Raw genomic sequence first — 21,763 nt, 5'->3', positions numbered from 1 at the left:
ATTCTCCACCAGCTCGCCGTTTGTGGCTCGCAACAACTCAGTGTCATTCTCCCACAATGCCAGACAGACCCTCCCTCTTGCTCCATAACCTTTCAAGCCGTCATCTCAGTAGTTGCTCCCACTCTCTCTATAAATATCTGTCGCAGAATCTGTCTTTTTCCCCTGCTTCCTTCCGACATGAACAGTGTTCCGGATGTGAGCACTCAAAATTGGGATTACCGCAGTCACACAGGACACCATAGCCATCCAAATGCTTGTTTACAAATGGAGCAGCCGTAAGGCTTGCAAACAACATGTTTCAGTCTGTTCCTTCTCACTGAATACACACAAACACAATAAGATGTTTACATCCCGTTTAGCCAAGTAAAAAGTTCTGTGACCAAAAAAGAGGCTGTCAAGGCTTCAACGTTTTCTCATTTCATCAATTCTCAGGGTGGTCTTAACAGACTTTGCATTACGCCAAAATCATTTTAAGGTGTCCCTCCTTGCAGCTTACAACAGAAGCAGCAAAGCACAACAAATGAAATCCCATTGCTGCCACTTTACCGTCCAAATAAAAGCAGCCTTGTCTTACTTGCCTTGTCGGTGTGTTTAGGATTATGCGATCAGCATGTCTGCAAAGAGGATTTCATGTAAACGTGAGATGTGCACAAATACAAAAATTGAATCTTCTTTTGATGTTATTTCCCTTAATGCTGTATGATGAGAGTATTAAAATGAGGTCAGCCGGGCCTGACGAAGAAATTACATGATTTAATGGCACCCCGGGGGAAGTTTAAATATAGCTCTGCATTACGACTGGTCTCCAACAGCACAGCTTGACACCTATAAAAATCCAGCATAAGTCAGGCTGTGAATACTGTGTGCAAATACCGCAAGATTCAGCTTGTGCACGCAAAGGCTTAGTCAAATGCATGGAAAATTTGCCAAGAGGGAGGGATGCTGTTCCAGATACTGCCGCTGGGTGGCCAAATTCCCCATACGGCACACTAATACTTAAAAAAGGTGATGAAATATATAATATACTGCATTATTTATCTGGAACGGGTATTACTACTAATGGTTACAATAATATTAAAAAAGAAATTAGCCAGCAGCCAATTTTACATGACATTAACATTAAAGTGGTATTTGACTGTGACGCCCCACTGAGCACTGTGTGGACTTCACCATTCATTTGTATTCAGGGTAATCTCTTTCGTGGTGACTTTTAATTAATTTCCCCATCTCATCTTAAAAAAGGGCATGTGCATTTACTAGTCTTATGGTAACTACAGGAGGCAGGCAAACTGGGTCTTTGGTAAATGAAACAATCAATCCTGTGTGGAAATTAAAACATCAATCAATAACAACCAGGATAGATTTCATGCAGGGAAATTAAGTCCAATCTTCTATTGCACTGAGAAAATCAAGTGAGATGTTTTTTAAATGGTACTTTCCATGCTGGGGATGCGCTTTTTTTTTTTCTTTTCTTGAAAGACATTACTTTACAGACAGTCTGACTTGTGGTTAGGGGGTTGAGCACAACACAGTAACTAACTTACTAGAAACTTCTTATGGTATAAACATATTCATTTTATTTTATCAAATGCATTTTATTTGATCAAATTCCATTTGTCTTTTTAAATATATAAATGTAACGCACCAAACAGAAATGGGTGCACAGAATAGGGGGGGGGGGGGGGGGGGGGAATCAAAGTTAGGGTTAGAAAGAAAAAAAAATCAGACGAGGGAACTGTCCCTGAGCAATCTTTGTGGTTCTGTGCCTTGCTCGAGGAAACCTCGGCAATGTTCAGGAAGAGAACTGGCAGGTTTCCAACAATAAGACTTCATTTCAGTATTTTTGGTCCGTTAAAAGTCTTGACTATAGGCTGAATACTTTTCCTTTCTGTTTTCACTGACTCTGTCAAAGATATATTGTATTTATGCTTTCTTTTGTGGTGTGTTTTTACATTGGTGCAAAGATACATTACATAGTATTACTACCATGTGATACAAAGTATGAATTGAAGGTGGAGTGGGGTGGGGTGGGGTGGGGGGGGGATGAAAGGTGATTTCTTGTTGTGCCTGTGACACTTTATGATTCCATTTTGTTCATAAAGAAATACATGACTTCACCTCTTTATAGTTGTCAAGATCCTATCCATTCTTTTACTATCTGGATAACAAAGTCGGTGCCACTGCTTCACACGGCTTCGGCGCAAGTGGCAGAGAAATAAAGAATACATTTCTTGCAATCCGGTAGAAGAACAAGCAAAACGTCTACATTTAAGACAGCAAGTGAAGGTAGGAGAATGGGAAGCATTAGATCCCTTAAATGCAGTGTGCCAAGACTGCGGTGGCCTCTTCTCATTTCATTTATTCTCTCTCTAACAGCTGGAATCCATCCAGCAGAAACGTTTCACAGCACTGTATCTTCTTATTCTGTTTTTTCTCTTTAATCGCAAATTCCCCTGAACTACCAGCGGTCCTATACAGTCTTCATTCATGTGTCAAGCTGCGCCCCACCTCCCACGAGCTCCCTCCCTAACAAGGGAGCTAGTGCCCTGATCGGAATGACAGCAGATTTTATGCGTCATGCCACAGAGCATCCCTAACATCGCCCAGCGCAGTCTCAGAAGCAGTTTGATTGGAATGAAGAAAACAATTTCCAAGGAGACACAGAATGTGGCAAATGTTGATTTGTGAAAGATAGTCTTGTAGCCCCAATAATAAACAATCCCCATGTCAAATGTATTAGACAGCAAAATTTCCCTTGCTGAAAGTTGTAGCTTAATGTAGTCAAGTGTGCATAGTACAAAGAAAATGATCATACACGACATTATAGCTCTTATGTTTAAGAGCACTTACTTTCTCCAAACATCTCTGAGTTCTATTAACCAAGCCGGACGTTCTGTACATATACATAAAAATATGTCATGAAGTAAAGAATTCAATTATAATAGACTGTGCTTATCACACACGACTAAAGCACAGACTTGTTCCTCACAATCACTTTTTGTATGCCTCCAAATGGACAATTTGAAATAAGCACCTGCCCCAAAAGCCAGGTTGGCAGTCCAGCCCTGGAAACAAGGTAAAGAGCCAACTTTTATTTTGACCTGACAGCAAAAAAGTGCGTGTGAATTGTGTGTATCTGTGCATGCATTGGTGTCATTTGCTAATTCATTAACAAATGAGTTGTGCCATTGACTACAAATTACTAGATTACTGTTTATGTGCCTGACAAATCAATGTCACCAGGGCTGAATGAACGAACCACGGTGAAACTTTAAACTCATATGTTCTATGCCACAGGTGTCCAACTCAAGGCCCGGGGGCCAGATACGGCCCGCCACATCAATTTATGTGGCCCGCGAAGACATCAAATTTGTGTCATTACTAGAATTGCAAATTGTCTTCACTTTTAATATCTTTTTTTTTTAAATATTTGAACCAGTTTTTACTCGTCTGATTTGAAAACGAGTTGTCAGTTTGTTTTGTAGCTTTTACCGTATATGATATGAGGTGCTCATACATTTATTTGGGTTGACAGTCATAATGGCCCTCCGAAAGAAACTATGACTACAATGCGGCCTGCGAAAAAAATAAGTTTGACACCCCTGTTCTAGACGGTGCCACAAGTCTAAAAAGGGTATTTTGAGTAATAATGCATTTGTGGAGTATGAATTAGACAGAAAGATCCACCCGTTTTGATCCATCTCAGGGGAGCTGCCATTTATCCCTGTTGCTCTGAATTGACTGAAATTGATACTCATGGGCTTAGCTTGCAAACCACACCGCTCACTTGTTTTTTGGTGACGTTGGCGAGCTGAACCGTGGACACTGGAATGTCAATTTTAGTTGACAGCAAGTATTCTGGCTCGCAAAGTCACTATATCAGGCAAACAGGAGCAATTGCCTGGAAATCATAAAAATGATTATTAATAGTCAGAAAAAGTAAAGGCTATCATGGTTGCTTCCAATGCTCACTCATTGCTTTTTGTGAATGGACTGTGCATGTGCAGACTTGATTCAGCAAGACAAAACAATTTGGTTGCATAGAAAAAGCACCACGCAGTCCCTGCGTAACAACACTGCAAATCGTAACAACCGCATGCTTTTCCCCCTGACAGCAATAACAAACTAATGGGAGGCTGACCGTGACGCGGCACAAAGAGGAAGTCAAGTCACCTTGATACCTGCACAAAGTTGACAGCCGGCACACTCGAGCGCGATGGTGCAGGGGGGAGTATGGTGCGACCGGCCCCTCATGGAGACGTTGACCCATTCGGATCAAAACGGACTGAAACGCAAAGAGGTTTCACACACGACACAGGTATGACCTCCGCACGTAAATCTATTTTATAATCTCAGTTAAAAGTTTATACGTTAAAGAAGCGCACGGTTCATTTTCAAGCGATTCGTTTCAACCTACAAGCAACTTCTAAAAAAAAAAAAAAAAAAACTTGCGCGATCGGGTTAGGTATTTGCTCTCAAGTAAATTAGATTGTCCTAAAGTGAAGTAAAAGACCCCGCCCTTGTTACTTTGCCTGCAAACCAAAGCATGTTTTCTTTACAACTGAGCTGTGGAAATGAGGAAGCGCTTTTGCAACAAGGTTGCACCGATTTTGGTCCACCTATTGGCCGGCTTTTTTGGGGGGGGGGTTTCTGTCATTTCACGTTTTATTTTTTTGCAAGTTGGGTAGCTAGAAAAGCAGTGATCAAATCCGTTTTTGTTTTTTTCATTATGAACCTCCCCCAAAAATGCGTGATGTCATGTACAGTTACAATTATGATTCTGAATGCATCAATTAATCAGCACTTCATGAATGTTGATCTTCCATATTCACTTGTCATCTAACAAAATCTATATTTTTATTGCACGAACATTTTTTGATTATGCTTAGAATAATTGCTAAATGTCACAGCAACCAAAGTGGGTCAGTTTAAAGGTGTCACGTGAGTGTCATTATCTAATGCAGAGATCATGCCAGTCGTGGGCCCTAAGAATTTTCATCCCAATTCTCCCCAAACAAATTCCCCTTGAAAGATGTCTAGATTTACATATTGTCATTTTTGCAGGGTGTATAAAATGTACATTCACATAATGGCTTATGATAATGGTATTGATGTTTTCTTGTCATTGCATTTAGCACTGCTTAGTCTGTGCTCACAATCACGTTTCACAAATTCCATTAATGCCCCTTGTTTAACTTATGTGGGCTTCTTGTTGTATAAAAAGGCTCGCAGCTGATTGCTTCCACCCGGCACCACAAATAGAGTCCTCTGAAAATGTGCCCATGCTCATGGTAATCCCGTTATACCTGCGCTCATCCGGCGAAAAAAAACAACAGTTTCCTATGGTATTGGCCTCTCGTTTCTAGATCATAATATGCAAGTGCTCATCTGTGGTGTCTTGTATAGAAACATGCTTGGGATCCTGAAGTCACCTATGGCCAACACAGACAGGAAGTCTATGAAAAGGCGCCTATGCACGTGGCTGTCATGACGTACCTGGGCTTTGGCATCGTCACCCTCTTTGGCTACTTCAGAGACTTCCTCAGAGCTGTGGGCTTAGAGAAGCGCAATCTTGCACAGGAACGAGTGGAACAGAAGGTACCTTGCCGTCATTTCACTTATCAGCATATTGCCTGCATCCACACATCGTGTGGACCACAACGATGCACAGTTGGTGCTACAGCTTGTGCGTGCCTTGAGTCTCAACACATTGTGTGTTGCCCCAGTTAGGTTAAATGTTTACTCTTTAACGCTTTCTCCTTCGTGTATGGACAGTACATCATGACACGAATGTTGCTAAGGGTGAGATGTACAGCACACCACTGGAAGAATCTGTTGGGAGACCTAATTAAATCTCAGAGGAGCCTAGATATCATTGCTTCTGTGCTTAACATGTTAGAGAAGACATGAAACTGCCGTCCACACTGCTACTGTACTGCCAGAGACTTGACATGAGAATTGAAGCTTAAAATTCCATACAAGTTATTGTGAACATACATCGATTGATGTACGAAAGGGAAATATATACAAAATCAGGAACTTTGGCAAGACAGAGAAGTGAAAATAGTCTGAGGACAAAATCTTGAACATAACTGAAATCCAGTGTCAGTCTGGCAAAAAAAAGTTGGCAAAAGCTCAAAGTATGACTCACAATTTTTCAATAACTGAAATATATAACATATATAATATGAATATGACGCTCTCTACTTGCAGGATTTTGTACCACTTTATCAAGACTTTGAAAACTTCTACACTCGAAACCTGTATATGAGAGTACGAGACAATTGGAACCGGCCGCTATGCAGCCTGCCAGGACCCGTCTTCGACCTGATGGAGAGACTTTCTGACGACTACAACTGGACATTTCGGTACTGACAGCTTTGACAAACTTGCCCAATCTTTCAGGCTGAATTTCAGTAAAAGCCATTTGAAGGTTTTCCCACAGACCTCAGCAAGGACATAGAGCAATAAAAAAAGAAGTGAATGTGATTTATCAGCTACAAAGGCACTTTACACTATGCACTAAAGATGTACATCTTAAGCGAAAGATATTTCCGACAAATTTATGGTTCCACCTTTGTGGGAAGCGAGCGCATATATTTTTGTGAGTGCAGTTGCAGTTTTTGTCGCAATACTTGAGGTTTCCCAGAGCAAAAATGGTATGCCCTTTCTCAATTTTACTAACTTGGTGATACTTTTTGTGAATGAAACAGTTATTTACCACTAGTTTGATCAACAGCATTGTAATTATGTTCCTATCTGCTTCAGTTCGCAACTAGTTTATTTCGTCATATATTGTACTTTTATTTCTGAATGCATTGTTATTATATGATTTGTTGTGAACGTGCTGTATGAATAGCTCCATACGGTATCTCACACTTGAGATGGTTCTGTTCATTCTAACGGCTCAAGAAAATCTTAAAATGAGCAGTAGCATGAGGAGAGGATATGTATGACATTATCAGTCACAGAATTGGGGTAATCGTGGATTAACAGGTTTCAATGAGAAGTTCAAAGTCTGATTCTGAAATGGGGCAGGGATCTTTAATTAAAACGTGGATATGATATGTAAAGAAATTATAATTTTAGTTGGACTAAACTTTATTATGAGATTATAAATAAAGTTGAATACACAGGTAGACTGTACACTTTACCTGAATTAACTTTGTGTACCTGAACTCGTGACTCAGGTTGACATTTATTCACTTTTGTGTTTGAAGCAAGTCTCAATCTCCAGTTTTAATACTAAATTGAGTTGTAAAGTGATTTGATTCGTGTTCCTCCCTTAATAAACATTTGTTATTGCGCATCTCATGAATAAATCAGCTCAGAAGTAATGAGTTTATATTGTAAACTTCTTTGTAATAGGACATTTATGTGCTTTTAATGCAGTGTAATGGAAGGGTTGTATGTGTTGGGGAAACAACAAAAATACTAATGGATCCGCTTATGCTTAATTGCTTGCAGATTAACTGGCCGGACAATATACAACGTCATCAACATGGGCTCCTACAACTACCTCGGCTTTGCAGAGAACAATGCCGATTACCTTGAAACGGTGGCAGACAAAGCACGCCAGTACGGGCTCGGCGTTTGTAGCACACGGCAGGAAACAGGTAAGCACGTGGCCAGCGTCACTTTGGGGGGTGGGGAATAGAAAAATTATGAAAGTGAGCACACCTCTTGTCTTCTTAAACTAGTTTGAGCAAGGCCATTAATCCAGATGGCAGTGTCTCACACGGTTTCAGAAGACATCAGCGTGCATCTGCTTTACATCACTGACAGAGCACGAATATGCCCAGTCGCAAACGAGATATGAAACTCCATTTCCCTCATCACATATGCCATCATTTATTATCTTTCTGGTGATTTATACTGTCTGCAAGTTTAATTATCTTTCAGTAGCTGCAATGTTGTATGAATTATTCACCCTTTGTTAAATTATGTACCGCTCGGGCACAAGCTGAGATCATTATAAGTTCGTCCAATGCGATGGGGAAATTACATCTTATAATGTTATGAAACACGATGGACATGAGGCGGGATGCAAAAAGAGCACATGTAAGAAGTGTTGGATCAAAGGGAGGCATATTGGGCTTCAGATGAATTTTGAATAGCATGGGATTTTCTGAAAATCTTGTTTCTGATGACGTGACAGTGGCTTTGAGTTCTGGGTTATAGGCTTTTTGGATTCAAGTGTTATTGTGATGAAATCGGTGCCTGCATGACCATCATTTCAGACTGCAGCTGAAATGTAAACATGGAACTCGCCAAACAGGTTGCATTTCTGGAAGGTTTGAGAAAACTTCAATGTCACTCACCTTCTGTCAGCCGTCTACTTTATGACGGTGAGATGACATCGCTGCGTGCTCTATGAATAACAAAACACTTGCCTAAGAGTATAATTGGCCTTTTGTAACTTACTGTGACAACATAAGCAAACAATACTTACATTGTTCCCATTTTGCCAGGATTTTTTTTTTCTCGTGTGAAATATGCCTAGGCTCAATTAAAGGTTGAGAAAATCAAATGCTACTAGGCTAACGATAAGAACAAGGAATTAAATACATAGTGGTTATGATTTATGCAATGTATTTTTTTCATCTGTTTTAAAATGGTCAAATATGTTTTCCATGACTTTCAATTATTTATGCTCTCAAGACTGAAAGTGAAAGAAGGAAATATTTCCCACGAGACCTTAGTAAGCATCAATTTCTAAATACTGTTGTGTATCAGTAGGATGACAGTTTCTTGGCATGCCATATCTTTCAACGGAATCTCACCAACATTTTTGGGGATGTTGTCATAACTCAAAGTATGTGGTAGATAGTCACAAGGTAAGGCAAGGTATGGCTCAAACGATTGTTCCTGCGTCTTATTTTTGTTGTAAATTATGACCATTGTTGTCCCAAAATGTGCTGTACTGTGTCACAAAATCAAACTATGGAAGGAAATGATTAGCACAGTGAAGACAGTCATCAAGTAATGAAAATATAGAGTGATACCAAAGTGACAAGGTCCCTCCTAACTTGATGAAAAGATAAGAAAACTGGTCTGGGAAGCTGCCAAGAGGCCGCTAGAAACACCCGAGACTGCAGGAATTTCTGACAAATACTGGCTATTAAGTAACGACTGTCTTTTGACTTCCTTATTTGCTTTTCAATTTGAAGCTACACAACAGGTAGCATATAAAGATAAAAATTAATACATAACAAACAAGGTTTAGAACTAGCGTTGCAAAACACTAGTTCCTGGTGATGCCCCGCCCTCTCTTCCCTAAGTGACAGGGGTCATCACATGACCCATTTTGAAGACCTGAGCAACATCAAGTTGGCTGTCGCCAAGGTGTGTCAGAGAAGGCTGGGAAAGTGCGTTGGGGGTTTGCATCTAAGGAAATAACTTTGTAGTTAGGACCCCAAGTGTAGTCCTGGAACTTTTCTGATATACAGTGTGTATTTTGCAACTGTTAGCAAGCCTAATGTTTGAAAAAGACAAACATGTTAAACATTTATGGAGTTGATGAATAACTCATGGTTTGACTTATCCCACAATCACCACTAAGATATTGATAGATGCATTCAGATGAAAGGCTGACTATAAAGAAGTCTGTCAGTATAGCCAACGCGCATTTTATCAATGTGACCCAAACATGCTACTATAATAACGGCAGTTCTTTTATGGCATACTGTGAGTCAGGGTTTTAGACGCAAATCATTAACTATTCTTTATTCACATGCTTGAATGAAAGACGGAAGTAAACAACTAACAAAGACTGATATTTGTCTCCACTGTTCTGAATGTGACCTGTTGTAACGGCATAAAATAGTCTATTTGCTACACAAACACATCTGATGAGATCTAATTCGGCGGCTTCAGCCACTCTGCCTTTACCGAGATATTAAGGCTCAGTTTTGATTATGAAGAGCATTATCAAGATTGTGAAGACAACGTGCGGCATTGATGAAAAATGGTGCACTCGGGCTTTCAGCCCTGTTGATGAAACTCATAAATCAATGTGACTGGGCACAATGCTCTATGGATTTGAACGTAATGAAAATCACCGTAAGGACACAGCTGCGTTGTCATGTTATGTTTTTTTTTGGTCCATACTTTATATTGGCTTTAAAAATGTGCTGCTACACCACTTTGTAATATTGCTTATATGAAGAAAAGTTTTTGCAAAGCTCGTAAAGTGCAGTTAAAGTTCAGCTTTAATTAAACCATCTTTTGTTTTTAATAAAATTGATGTTTGCAAAAGGTCCATGGTAGTGTACTGATGAGATCATTTCCTACTTGCTTATCAGAATCGCTCTCCAGGTTACCAATTGCTAAGGCTGAACAGGATGAGCAGTATAGAAAATAAAAAGATGGGTTGATTGCAGTAAGAATGATGTTATGTTTGATTAATCCGTACAATTTCTGTCCTTTAGGTACCTTGGATATTCACATAGAGCTTGAAGAACAAATGGCCCGTTTCCTTGGAGTGGAGTCTACCATGGTGTTTGGGATGGGTTTTGCCACAAACTCTATGAACATTCCTGCACTTGTTGGCAAGGTATAAATGCCACACGATAAAAGAAAATCCAACAGAGATACTGAATACCGCAACAAAAAAAGCTACTCGTGTACTTAGCCAAGCTCTTGCTGCGCTCTTGCATATGGCCTAAATTAATAAATAACAGTCAACTTTACTCAGCTCGGAACAAATCCCGACTCACCCCATTAATTAAAATAGTCATGATTAAACATAACAGTCGCCGGGAGGTTGAGGCTCGGAGTGTACATAGTTGTCTTGAGATACACTGACAAGGAGGGGCACGTTTTTGTTAAGAGCACCTCTCAAGGGTATTATTAACCATGCAACTTGCCTGTCGGCGCACCAGTCAAGCTCATACACAGACAGTCACGGGTTACCAGGGGCAACGGGCGGCATGGATATCTGATTGGACCGGACAGGACGAAAGGGACTGTTGAACTGATGAAAGTTTGGCAGCATTTATGCAGCTCAAGAGGTTGCAACCCCCACTGTAACCCTGCGGGGGCAGGGAGGGTCAAACACATTGCCAACTCTGACCTACGATGCGATGCCAAGATAGGGCAGGCCTTGCGTTAGAGTGACAGCAGCTGTTAGTCCAGGGACTGCGCCAGTTGGATCTGAAGCCCAAAGGAGGGTTTCTGTCAGTGAGATGGTGTCAGCATACCCTCAATAAGGAATGAATTTCAATATACAGTATGATGTCAAATGCTTATTAGTGTGTCAGTGTTGTGTATGATAAATAGGCAGAGAAGGCTTCGCGGTATATTCTGTCAATTTGCACACTAACACAGGTTGTCCATAAAGTGTCTTTACTAAATGATAAACATGCCTTTTCTCAAGTAGCCATTTTCTACGGTTCATTTAACAGAACCGATTTCATCAACGGGGTGCCAAATGTACAATAATTCAGTGTGATTTGGAAAAAAATAAAATAGATAACCACTGAGTTCATAGAAAAAGCTGACTGCGCCTCTGCAGCAATTTGGATTTTGTGATTTACTCTTCTTCGTCAGAAATAATTGGGTTTCAAACTGTTCTTTTTTCCAAGGGCTGTTTGATCCTGAGTGATGAGCTCAACCACACTTCTCTCATCTTAGGGGCTCGATTGTCAGGAGCAACCATCAAGGTGTTCAAACACAATGGTGAGTAACAGCTGGAATGGCTGTTTGACAAGATGCACGTGTGAATGACTGCCATGAACATAGTTTGACTGGATTCCATTTTGAAGCATCACGTGCAACAAATCCTTTTGTAACTAAATTCCTTTTGAGGGTTATAAAAGCATGTAATTTATCAGTGCAGGGAAGACTTAAAAATCGGGCGTAAAAATAAAAAGTGCTTAAAAGATGCATTTCCTTGATCCAAGAAAGGTGTCCGAGCCCTGTATACAGTAGACACAATATCTACTCTATTCATTAACATCGATTAATTCCAAACTATATGGATTTGCCTCAGGAAAGACCTACTTAACATTCAATGTTTGGACCAGCAATTGCGAAGGCTTTTACGAAAGGCTTCACTTTACAACCACGACCGTGTTTACCCATCAGCGGAAAAGCTGAATACCTATTTAAATGAAAACGTCAATCTTGCTGCAATTCACCCTGCTATTAGATTGTCAAAGCCCGTGTCGTTTTTCTTTTTCTTTTTTCAATAAAGGCCATAAAGATGTATTAAACATGAAAGATACATCAGTCGCCATACTCGGATAGGGAACACCGGCCGCGCTTTCAGTCGGCAGGACAAACGAGACGATCCACTAGTATTAAATGGGTACTGACAGGTACAAGGCAAGTCAGTTATAGGTATTTCCAAGCAGCTCTCACAAGGCAAAGAGCCCGGAGGCACCTGAACAAATGACCTCTCACTGCCTCCTGCACTCAACTGCTCGAGAACTCTTTATTAAAGCCAGGCCTATATTTACAAAGAGGGCCCACTGTGCCACACCCGAGATTAATAATTAACATTCAACAATACTACTTGGGTTGTATTGTAAGCACAAGCGCCCTATACGAAAAGTTGACAAACTAGTCTGTGCAGCGTCATCATGGAAGTATACTGTATATGTTGACATTGTCGCTCGGCTAATGTCTAAAGCTCAGTAGCATTTCAGCAGTCCAAGAGAAACGATGGGACAATTGATGCACATGTCTGGAAGAATGCCTGTTCAGTGTGACACATGAGGCTGTGGTTTATCTCAAATCAATACTAATTTACTGTCTTTTCTTTTCCATGACAAGTTAAACTGATCCCGAAGTGTGGTGACATTGGTAAAATTAATGGTAGTAATCTTCTCTTCCAGGAAGCAAAAATATCTGAAAAGCATCCATTTCCTCGAAAGTAATGCTGCTAATGGTCTGTGATGGATTATTAGGTGTGATGAGCTGGCATTAAAGTAAATACAGTTGTTGAATACTGCCATCTGCTGGTTGCTTAAAATGGGTTGTGTGATTTTTACAATATCAAACCCATATAGATATTTCCTTATGAAATATGTTATTCAATTCATATAATGGTCAAGTTCTAAACATTTATTAGTCATGCACAATTTGATGAGGGTATGAACAATGTTGGTCAAGAACCAGTTAACTTTCTGTATTGTAAAATCTGTTCTGTGCGTTTTATGTGGAAGACATGGTCCATTTAGAGAAGCAGTTAAGAGACTCAATCTGCTCAGGGCAACCTCGAACCCACAGGCCCTGGAGGAAAATCCTGATTATGGTGGAAGGCATCTATAGGTCAGTTCCGATTACGCCACGCAGACTCACACTGTACAATTGTCTCTCAGACAGCAGTTGGTATAGCTTACTAAGTAAAGGCTTCCAGGTGGTCTTAACTGTGTGTCAATTTCAGTAGCGAGTTGAAAAGAACAGTGTGTCTCAGGCACTCCATCTGCTCATTAGCTCCAAATCAAGGCTAAATAGAGCTGCAAAGGTTGATTAGGCCAAACTCGGAGCTCCTTTGATTCATGGCTCTTTTTTCCTTTGCCTTTTGCATGAGCTGCCTTTGAATTGTAATACTTACTGCACGCACATAAACAGGTTTTGTAATTTATTCAGGAGTCGGTTTCGTGCATGTTCACTTGATGTTGCAGCATTGGATGTGACAAAAGTATGTATAAACTATGATTGCATCAAACTTCTTTTTTTTCATTATCCCCCATCAGCATGGAGGGCTCAGTGGTACGACTGCCCGAACTGATTGCACTGAAGAAGAAATATAAGGCATGTCTGTACCTGGATGAAGCTCACAGCATCGGTGCAGTGGGGCCAGGAGGGAGGGGCGTGACAGAGCTGTTTGGGGTGAACCCAGCAGATGTGGATGTGATGATGGGCACCTTCACCAAGAGCTTTGGGGCTGCTGGAGGCTATATTGCAGGAAAAAAGGTGAGTGTACATTTTCTGCACATTCATTCACGTTTGTGCTTCTTTTGCAAGTTGCAGGAAGAAAACACAAGACACGTTCAGTATTAACAATATCAAAAAATAGGCTGCAATACATACATAGCTTTTTAGTTTTCAACATCCTTTTGAATAGTCATGTTTTTGGCAGTTGTTGAAAAGAAATGACATTGGCTATAAGCAGCTTGAACGTTAGGTAAGTCTTCAGGGTGGCCGTGACTCACTTTTTCTTGAGATTGTTCGTTACATACTGTAACATTATACAAGTCTTACAAGCCCCACTTAAGGAACACATTTCTTATTGAATGGTATTCAAAGTAACGGTTTGACTTGTGGACAAAAATTAATTGAAACTAGTTGTCTGCTTCCTGACTACTTTCAAGCAAGAAACTGTGACTCAGCTGTACAACCAAAATATACACGAGTGTAATATTAATTTCCCCCAGAGGTTTATAATTCATGTAATCAATTTGGAAAAGAAACAAGGGTGATAATATTTCTAATAAAACGTGGGAAATAATATATTATTACAATGACGATGGATAGCTTTATGACACAACAACCATCATACTAGTAGAAAACTTTAAATTTACCATGAGACCTACCTTGAATCTATCATCATGGAGGTGTGGAAATGGGAATGGTGGCTGTAGAATATAGCCAAGGTTGGGCCGTATTATTTTGCACTAGAGGCCAAACTAAAAGAAAATCTAACAACCATAATGAGAGCCCTGAGAAGGTGATTAAATTAAAAATCTGAAAACTGGCGAGTACTCAAACAGACACAGGGGAAGTGAAAGCACACGGACAAAAAATGACTGAATGAGATACAGGTGAGTTCAAGGAAGAAGCTGATGGGCCCAAAACAGGAAGGAAATGACAATAGGAACAAATCAGCAGACTACAAAATAAAAGTTTGATCTTTGTAGAAATTCCCTTTCTATATTGACATCCACAAATTGTATTATTGAGTTCGTGATTTCTAAATGTTGAGTTCTTTTGACAATCTGTTTTTGATTAACTATACATACCTCGGCACTACTCACTCAAGGCTCACATACGTTCAACAAATGTTGCTCAGGTTTTTGTCATTTCGATTTACTCCATTAAGAAGTACACTTTAGTACATAACCACACAGGTTTTGTGGCACTTGATTAGAATGCCGGAGAGGAAGTCAACATGTTGTTTGAATTAGGCATTGGGAACGGAACCCTTCCTGTCCTTTCCTTATGTTGGCTCAGCCATAATAAGAAGGTACAGCTGGCAGATGGCCAGCCCCTTCTTGTGGCAGCCTCGGAACCGTGCTCCAGATTTAACAACGTACTTTTAACAGGCATGATCATGTTTGAAGTACCAACACTGTGCTTGGCAGCTGGCTGCAATAAAGTCCAGGATGAATCGAGCTAGATAGAACTTCTCGATATGTAGGTATTTGTTTGTTGGTGAGTTTCTGGGTTGACCAAAAAAAACATCATATGGCTTCCGGGAAAGAGGCGTATTTGATGAGGGTAGAAAATGTGGAAATGCCAATGGTTAGGCTGCTTTTAAGTTATTTTGTTTTTGCACCGCTCCTCCTCTTGTGGATGCACACTGCAACATTAGTAATTGTGTTTGTGTCTGCGGCTGAAGGAGACTCTCTTAAGCTGTCACTCCACACCCCAGACGTAGGATGGATGTTCTCTCTCTGACATGTTGGCCTTATTGGTGATCTTGGTCACACCAAAATCCTGTGGTAAAAATCCCAGTCTTAAAACAAAAACAGATGTAACGTCGGTCGGGGATTTGTATCCTGCGTTTGAGCATTTCCCCTCAAATCCCTTCCCCTCACATGTGCGCAAGGAAGCCGCAGCCGCCGCCCAGCGAGGACAGATGGCGAGAGTAGAAGCGGTGGCCAGGCATCATCACCAGAAATGTGTCATCACCCGGCACCCGTTGGCCGCCGCACATTCCACAATAGCTTTTACTCTGCTCCAACCTGGGAGCGCTTTCCACTCTCTGAGGACACACCATCAGATAGATTTGCAGCAATCCTGCTTCTCACATCTTTGAAACCAGCGGCACAAGTCATTTCCCGCTGACATGTGAGAATAATGAGTGTGATGGGGCCCATTCCATTTCGGTGTTCCGCTCTGGCTCTCGGAGAGTACAGAGTGGAAGGTGTTCCAAAGCTCACTGATGTAGGTCATTACGGTGACAGAGCCGTTCTGCAGATTGATTTTCAGGTGTAGAGTGAACTTGGGCTTCCTCTAGTGGATTTTGCTCAGAAGTGCATTTCTTCCATGATCTTAGCCAGACGAATTTAGGGTAAAGTGCATATTTTAAATATAGTGAACCCCATATAGTCTAATATTCGTTGTTAGTCAGTAACTTACCAAGTTGTTTTTGTGATGATCTTGTTGTGGCATCTTGTGGCACACGTCTTGTGGCAAGGAGCTGAAATGAGATGATGAGATTAATTTTGACAAAAGTAGTGCTTTGCCACCATCATGAACTTGAACAAATTTAAATTTAAATTTTAGGCAATTTTGGGGCATCTTGGTACCAAGGAACTTAAAAGTGAGTTGAGTAGCTTCCATTAGACAAAAGTGTTTTGTCTCCATCTTGTGGCACCTATAATAAACCTTTTATAGGTGGATTATAACTGCTGACAAGGAACTTGTTAAAGTGAGTTTAGGAATTTCTTTTAGACTAAAGTAGTGCTTTGCAGCCAAGTTGAGGCACCTATAGTTTTTAGATGGGAGTTAATTATTTGTAGAATTTTACTATCTGTTTCAGACACTAGAGTGCACATTATTTTTTTCAGTGATGGACATGTTGCCGGACTTTCATTTCAGGAGCTGGTTGACTACCTTCGTAGCCGGTCCCACAGTGCCATGTACACCTCAGGCATGTCTCCTCCTATCGCTGAGCAGGTCATAAGAACCATAAAGTGCATCACCGGACAAGATGGCAGCACAGAGGGTAAGTACTGACCCACTACTCGATGGCTTGGATTTGACAAATACTATCCGCTCATCTCTATGTAAATCTTTACACCTGCGCATAATTTTTATGGAAACAAAAGCAATCTAAATCCGGAGGATTGTACCAATGTTAGCATTAGGAGTAAGTCCAGACCCGCAGGGGAAGACAAACAGCTGCTCGATCTGAAAATATGGGAGCAATTACAGGGGTCTGCAGTGGTAGAAAGGAGGGAAGGGTGGAGGGCGTGCAGTACCCCAGCACACGTGACCCTCACATAGAGGAAATCATTTTCATGTGTGTTTTAAGGAACCGTAGACCTCTGAATAGTTTCTGCTTTAATGGCATCAGACAAGAGGGCAGGGAAGTAGTCATTAGTTGCAGTACCACCAAAGAACCAGAGCCCCTATCACACTGTGTTGTCAAGACCAGTAGAAGAACTATCCTAGCACAGTCCAATTTGCACCCCTGAATATCAACGCCAAGTGAAAAGGTCACCAGTATCCTTCAGGTCATTGAAAGTGTATCTAAAGTTCTGCAGTGCTTTAATCAAAATGATGGACTGGACTCTGGAATATGCAATCATGTTGGAGTGTCTGGCTGTCAACCAAACAGGCCTTGTATCTAATGTAGCCAAAAGAAATAATCGCAGAGACTTGTCTTCAAGCAAACACTCGTTCACAAACAATGACGCCACGAATAAAGTCTTCATTCGTCTTTGCACGTACACCAGATTAGCTTCATCGTTCTTTTTCTCTCTCCCGCTGCCGTCCTCCTTTTTTCTCTTGAACGTAGAATTTCACACTTGAAAGTAAACTGGTCGCAAGAGCTCAGAAACACGGAGAAACTCAGACAAAGAGAACCTCCACGCAGTCTGACCCCCGCTCCTTACAATAGCTGTGTCTGGCATCGGGTTTTTGACCCCCTTGCCCTCCATTTTCCACCCTTCTTTCTCCCTTGCGCAAAAGAGGAACAATCTATGTGCTTCTGGGCTGATGCCTGCATGTTTTGTGTTTTCCCCCATTTAAGATAAGGAAAGTTCCAAATGCTTTCTTCCATCCCTTCCAATCGCTCCCAGGTAAACGGAGGTAAACAAAACCATGCTCAAAGACACAGCTGGGCCAGCCACGTCGCAAGCTAGCTTGTTACGGAACACGGGTGGTGGAAGGGAGGGAGCGGCACCCCGGGCATGTTTGATTTGCTCGCGATACCTGAACTACACTTTGGCATCAAACGTGTGCATTTTGTATAAAATGCGTCGCAATCTGCAAGGACTCAATCTGGCAACGTGCGTGCAGGCACAGCATGCCTGTCTGTGGCCAAAACTGAACCATCTGCTGCTGCAGCTGAGTTGTAATCAGCAACTTCATAGGAGGAGGCTGCACGGGCCCAGATGGAGGTGCAGGCCTCACATCGTCAGATAAGAACTCATTAGTTACGACTGACAGATGACTGTTTCCCTGCAAGTGGAAGGCATGAGGAACACGTATTCACACTGAAATAACCAAAGTTCAGACCTTCGCCAAGGCTGAATAATCCTAAACGTCCATCAGACTCCTTCCATACACTCATTTTCTGTAATGCACGTTCTAAGTACGGTGAGCTGATTCTTCCATGGTCCATACGCAGGTATCAGACGCATCCGGCAATTGGCTCGGAACACCAGATACTTCCGAGACAAGGTGAAGAAATTGGGCTTCATCATCTACGGCAACGATGACTCCCCTGTGGTCCCCGTCCTGCTCTACATGCCAGGCAAAGTGGTGTAAGGATGCTCCAGTTGTATACGCAGGCCTCTGGTCTGGCTGCGCTACGCTTCTTGTCAGATGAACTGTGCGCAGTCCCATTTTGAAGCATTAAACGCAGTGTTGTTTGTTGTCACAAGTAATTTTCAGCCACATCAGCGCGTTTCATGTTGAAACGATTTGAACGGCTGCCACGGCCCACATTTAAAAGTTTCCATGAATCACTCGAGTGGACTGTTTGAGTTGACTCGTATCTGTGAGTACTGAAGAGAAAACATCAGGTAGCTATTATGCAGAGCCCACTCAGGTATATAATGTGTCTTCCAGTGCACGTTGACATGCGTGAACATTACAATCCCTGAGATGGAGTTCCTGCGTTGTCACAAGACAGGACGGGTTTCTTTTGAGAGACCAAGACCCAAATTAAAATGTAACTCGGAAGGCACTTGATAGCACGCAGCCGATTCGCAACCAAGTCAAAAGTGTGAATTTTCTTTTATTGGCACGTGATCAATTGATCTTTTTATTTCTCTATCACCAGAGCTTTTGCTCGAGAAATGCTTGCGAGGAAAATTGCTGTAGTCGTGGTCGGCTTCCCCGCTACGCCACTAACCGAAGCCCGCGCTCGCTTCTGTATGTCTGCAGCCCACACCAGAGACATGCTGGATGAGGTACGTACGTCCAAACAGTCTTGTTTAATCACAAATGCGCGCACACACACACAGCTATGAAGCCTTTGCTTTGTCCTCAGGTGCTACACCACATGGACGAGTTGGGAGACGCTCTGGGTTTGAAGTTGTCACGACGGAAATAATCCTCCTGTTCTGACCTCCTAATTGAAGATGACTTTGAGCCGGATGGCTAAAGGGACTCTTGACCTCTTCACTTCACTGTGTCAAAACCTCACAAATTCACACAGAAGAAGTTTAGACCACAGAAGTTAAGTCAGCACACTGAGTATCATTTGATCAACAAAAGGTGATTGTGTACACAGAAATTTGGAAATGCATTGATGAATAAGGCCATACATACGCCTGCGTAATTTTATGACATTTAGTATAGATTGATGACACTGTCACAAATGTATTAAATGCTGACTTGTCTAATATGGTCTCTTATCCTGTAACGGAAAGTGAAAATACGAGCCAGAGATAAGTTATGTACATTGGCAAAGGTATTTGGCCATCAGAATCAATGCGACTACAAGACGTAAAAATTCATCATATTGAGGTACCTCACTTGGGACATGGCTAACATGCAAGGAGTGCAGACAGCTGTGTAGACTTAATACGAGTATGTGTTGCGTGAGACGTGAAAAAGGGTCCAGACTTGGAGGGTACCACCCACGTTCAGCTGCAAGACAGCCAAATATTGGCAAGCTGCTTTATTTTCTAAGTGTAAAATGTTTTGGTTTTTTTTGTTCTTTGTAACAAGTGAAGGTTTGTAAAGCCTCTCCTGCCACAACTTTTAATATCAGCCAATCTGCGTAAAACGTGTCAGCTCGAATTTAAAGGTCTTTTTTATATTCTCGATCAAGATATGGATTTGAAAATGTTATTCTCTTTTGTATTAAAACACATTTTCCTTCTAAAGAAGTGTCGTTGAGTTTTTGATTTATTTTTTGACATGTGTAATCACGATCGTGTACAAACTACAAAGATAAGATTATACAGGTATGAAAATGATCTTTTATATGACGTGCCTACATAGCTCACATCAATATGACATTCCAAAATATATACAAACGTCACATAAGCTTTCATTCAGGATAAATGATAGCCTCTGTGTTGGCATTAAATAATTTGGCATTGTTTTTAATCCTTCCAAACCCTGAGGAGGATGCAGAGTGTTGGGGCTTGTTTTGTTGGAAGATGTCTCATATTTTTCACAGCTTTATTGTTGATGTTTTAAAGAGCAGCTTGTTCCCTTTGACGCACACAAACTACAACAGTTGCGAAGGTAAGCACGCGGGGTATGCAGCACCTGAGCCAACAGAAACCTAAACCGGCAATTAACGCAATGAGCTCCAAATTCTCCTGCAATGGGGTAATCAGTTGATTAACGCAGGAAGGATTGTGGATGGATGATAAATGTGTTTTTCACAACATGTCAGATGGGCTCCAGTCGACACTTGTTTGCCCTCGGGTGTATCGCTGCCTTTGTGTTCTTTAACTCTGTGTAAACAATGTTGTGATCATATTTTATAAGTGGGAAGATTTCTTGTACGATAAGTTTGAAATGCATCTCCTTTCCAACAATGTTCTCTATTATTGAGCCAGGGCACATATTTTACATTTGAAAGAAATTATGGCACTAGCCAAATAAAAAGTGCATTCACTTGAATAATGGGTACACACATTCAGTGGAAGACCATATAATTGCTCAGCCTGACATAGAAGATACATTATCAATAAATCTGGAATTTTTGACCAAATAAGTGAAATTTTATCATTTTCCATGCACAGCACTCGTTAAACTCGTTGCACAATGATTGCCCGCATGACACACTGGTTGAATATCACTCTGTTACATAAAAATATAGTCCATTGAGGAAATATAGTTCAGATAAAATATGTACAGTCTGTCCTTGTCGACAGAATGTGAAAGACAACCATGAACATATCTTTCATGAAAGAAATTGCCGTACAGTAAAATACATATCGCTGGAGTGAGGCCAAATCCTCATCACTTTTCAAGAGACCTCAAAAACGCTGTTTGTTCAGCCTTTAGCATTGCATCGTCAAACAGGACAAAACATTTTAACAATTAAGATACAAATACATGTTCCTTTGAAAGAGGGCATAGCTTAAAAGGAAATAAACGGACTACTGACAACACTTCTCACATCTGTGATGAGATATGATATACTAAATACTAAATGTATACCCTCTACAAGAAGAAACTATACTGTCTGCAACTTCACAAGATGTAATAGAACTAGATGCATTTCATCCATAACATAAAATGGTAAAATGTGCTTTACAGGATGAAGCAACATATCCCTTACCAGATGACATTGCACAGTATGCGTATCCATGTGAAAAACATGGAAGAAAACAGACATGGGATGAAAAGAAAGCCTACGTCCCCCAAAGGATCAAAATGTTCTATAGTGGAT

At 41.1% G+C, this 21,763-nt stretch overlaps 1 protein-coding gene across 1 annotated transcript; it reads left to right on the top strand.

Annotated features, from left to right (window-relative positions):
• Positions 1–4,048: 4,048 nt before the first annotated feature.
• Positions 4,049–20,237, top strand: sptlc3 (serine palmitoyltransferase, long chain base subunit 3). The gene is made up of 12 exons (XM_037271998.1): positions 4,049–4,318; positions 5,407–5,598; positions 6,214–6,368; positions 7,468–7,616; positions 10,431–10,555; positions 11,586–11,679; positions 13,170–13,275; positions 13,704–13,923; positions 16,774–16,900; positions 18,530–18,665; positions 19,187–19,316; positions 19,397–20,237. The coding sequence occupies exons 1-12, from the start codon at positions 4,217–4,219 to the stop codon at positions 19,457–19,459; spliced, it is 1,599 nt and encodes a 532-aa protein (XP_037127893.1). The 5' UTR covers positions 4,049–4,216; the 3' UTR covers positions 19,460–20,237.
• Positions 20,238–21,763: the final 1,526 nt, after the last annotated feature.

The sequence above is a fragment of the Syngnathus acus genome, chromosome 15 (assembly GCF_901709675.1).
Source record: "Syngnathus acus chromosome 15, fSynAcu1.2, whole genome shotgun sequence".
NCBI classification, from domain to species: Eukaryota; Metazoa; Chordata; class Actinopteri; order Syngnathiformes; family Syngnathidae; genus Syngnathus; species Syngnathus acus.
This window is presented reverse-complemented; position numbering and strand designations above follow the sequence as displayed.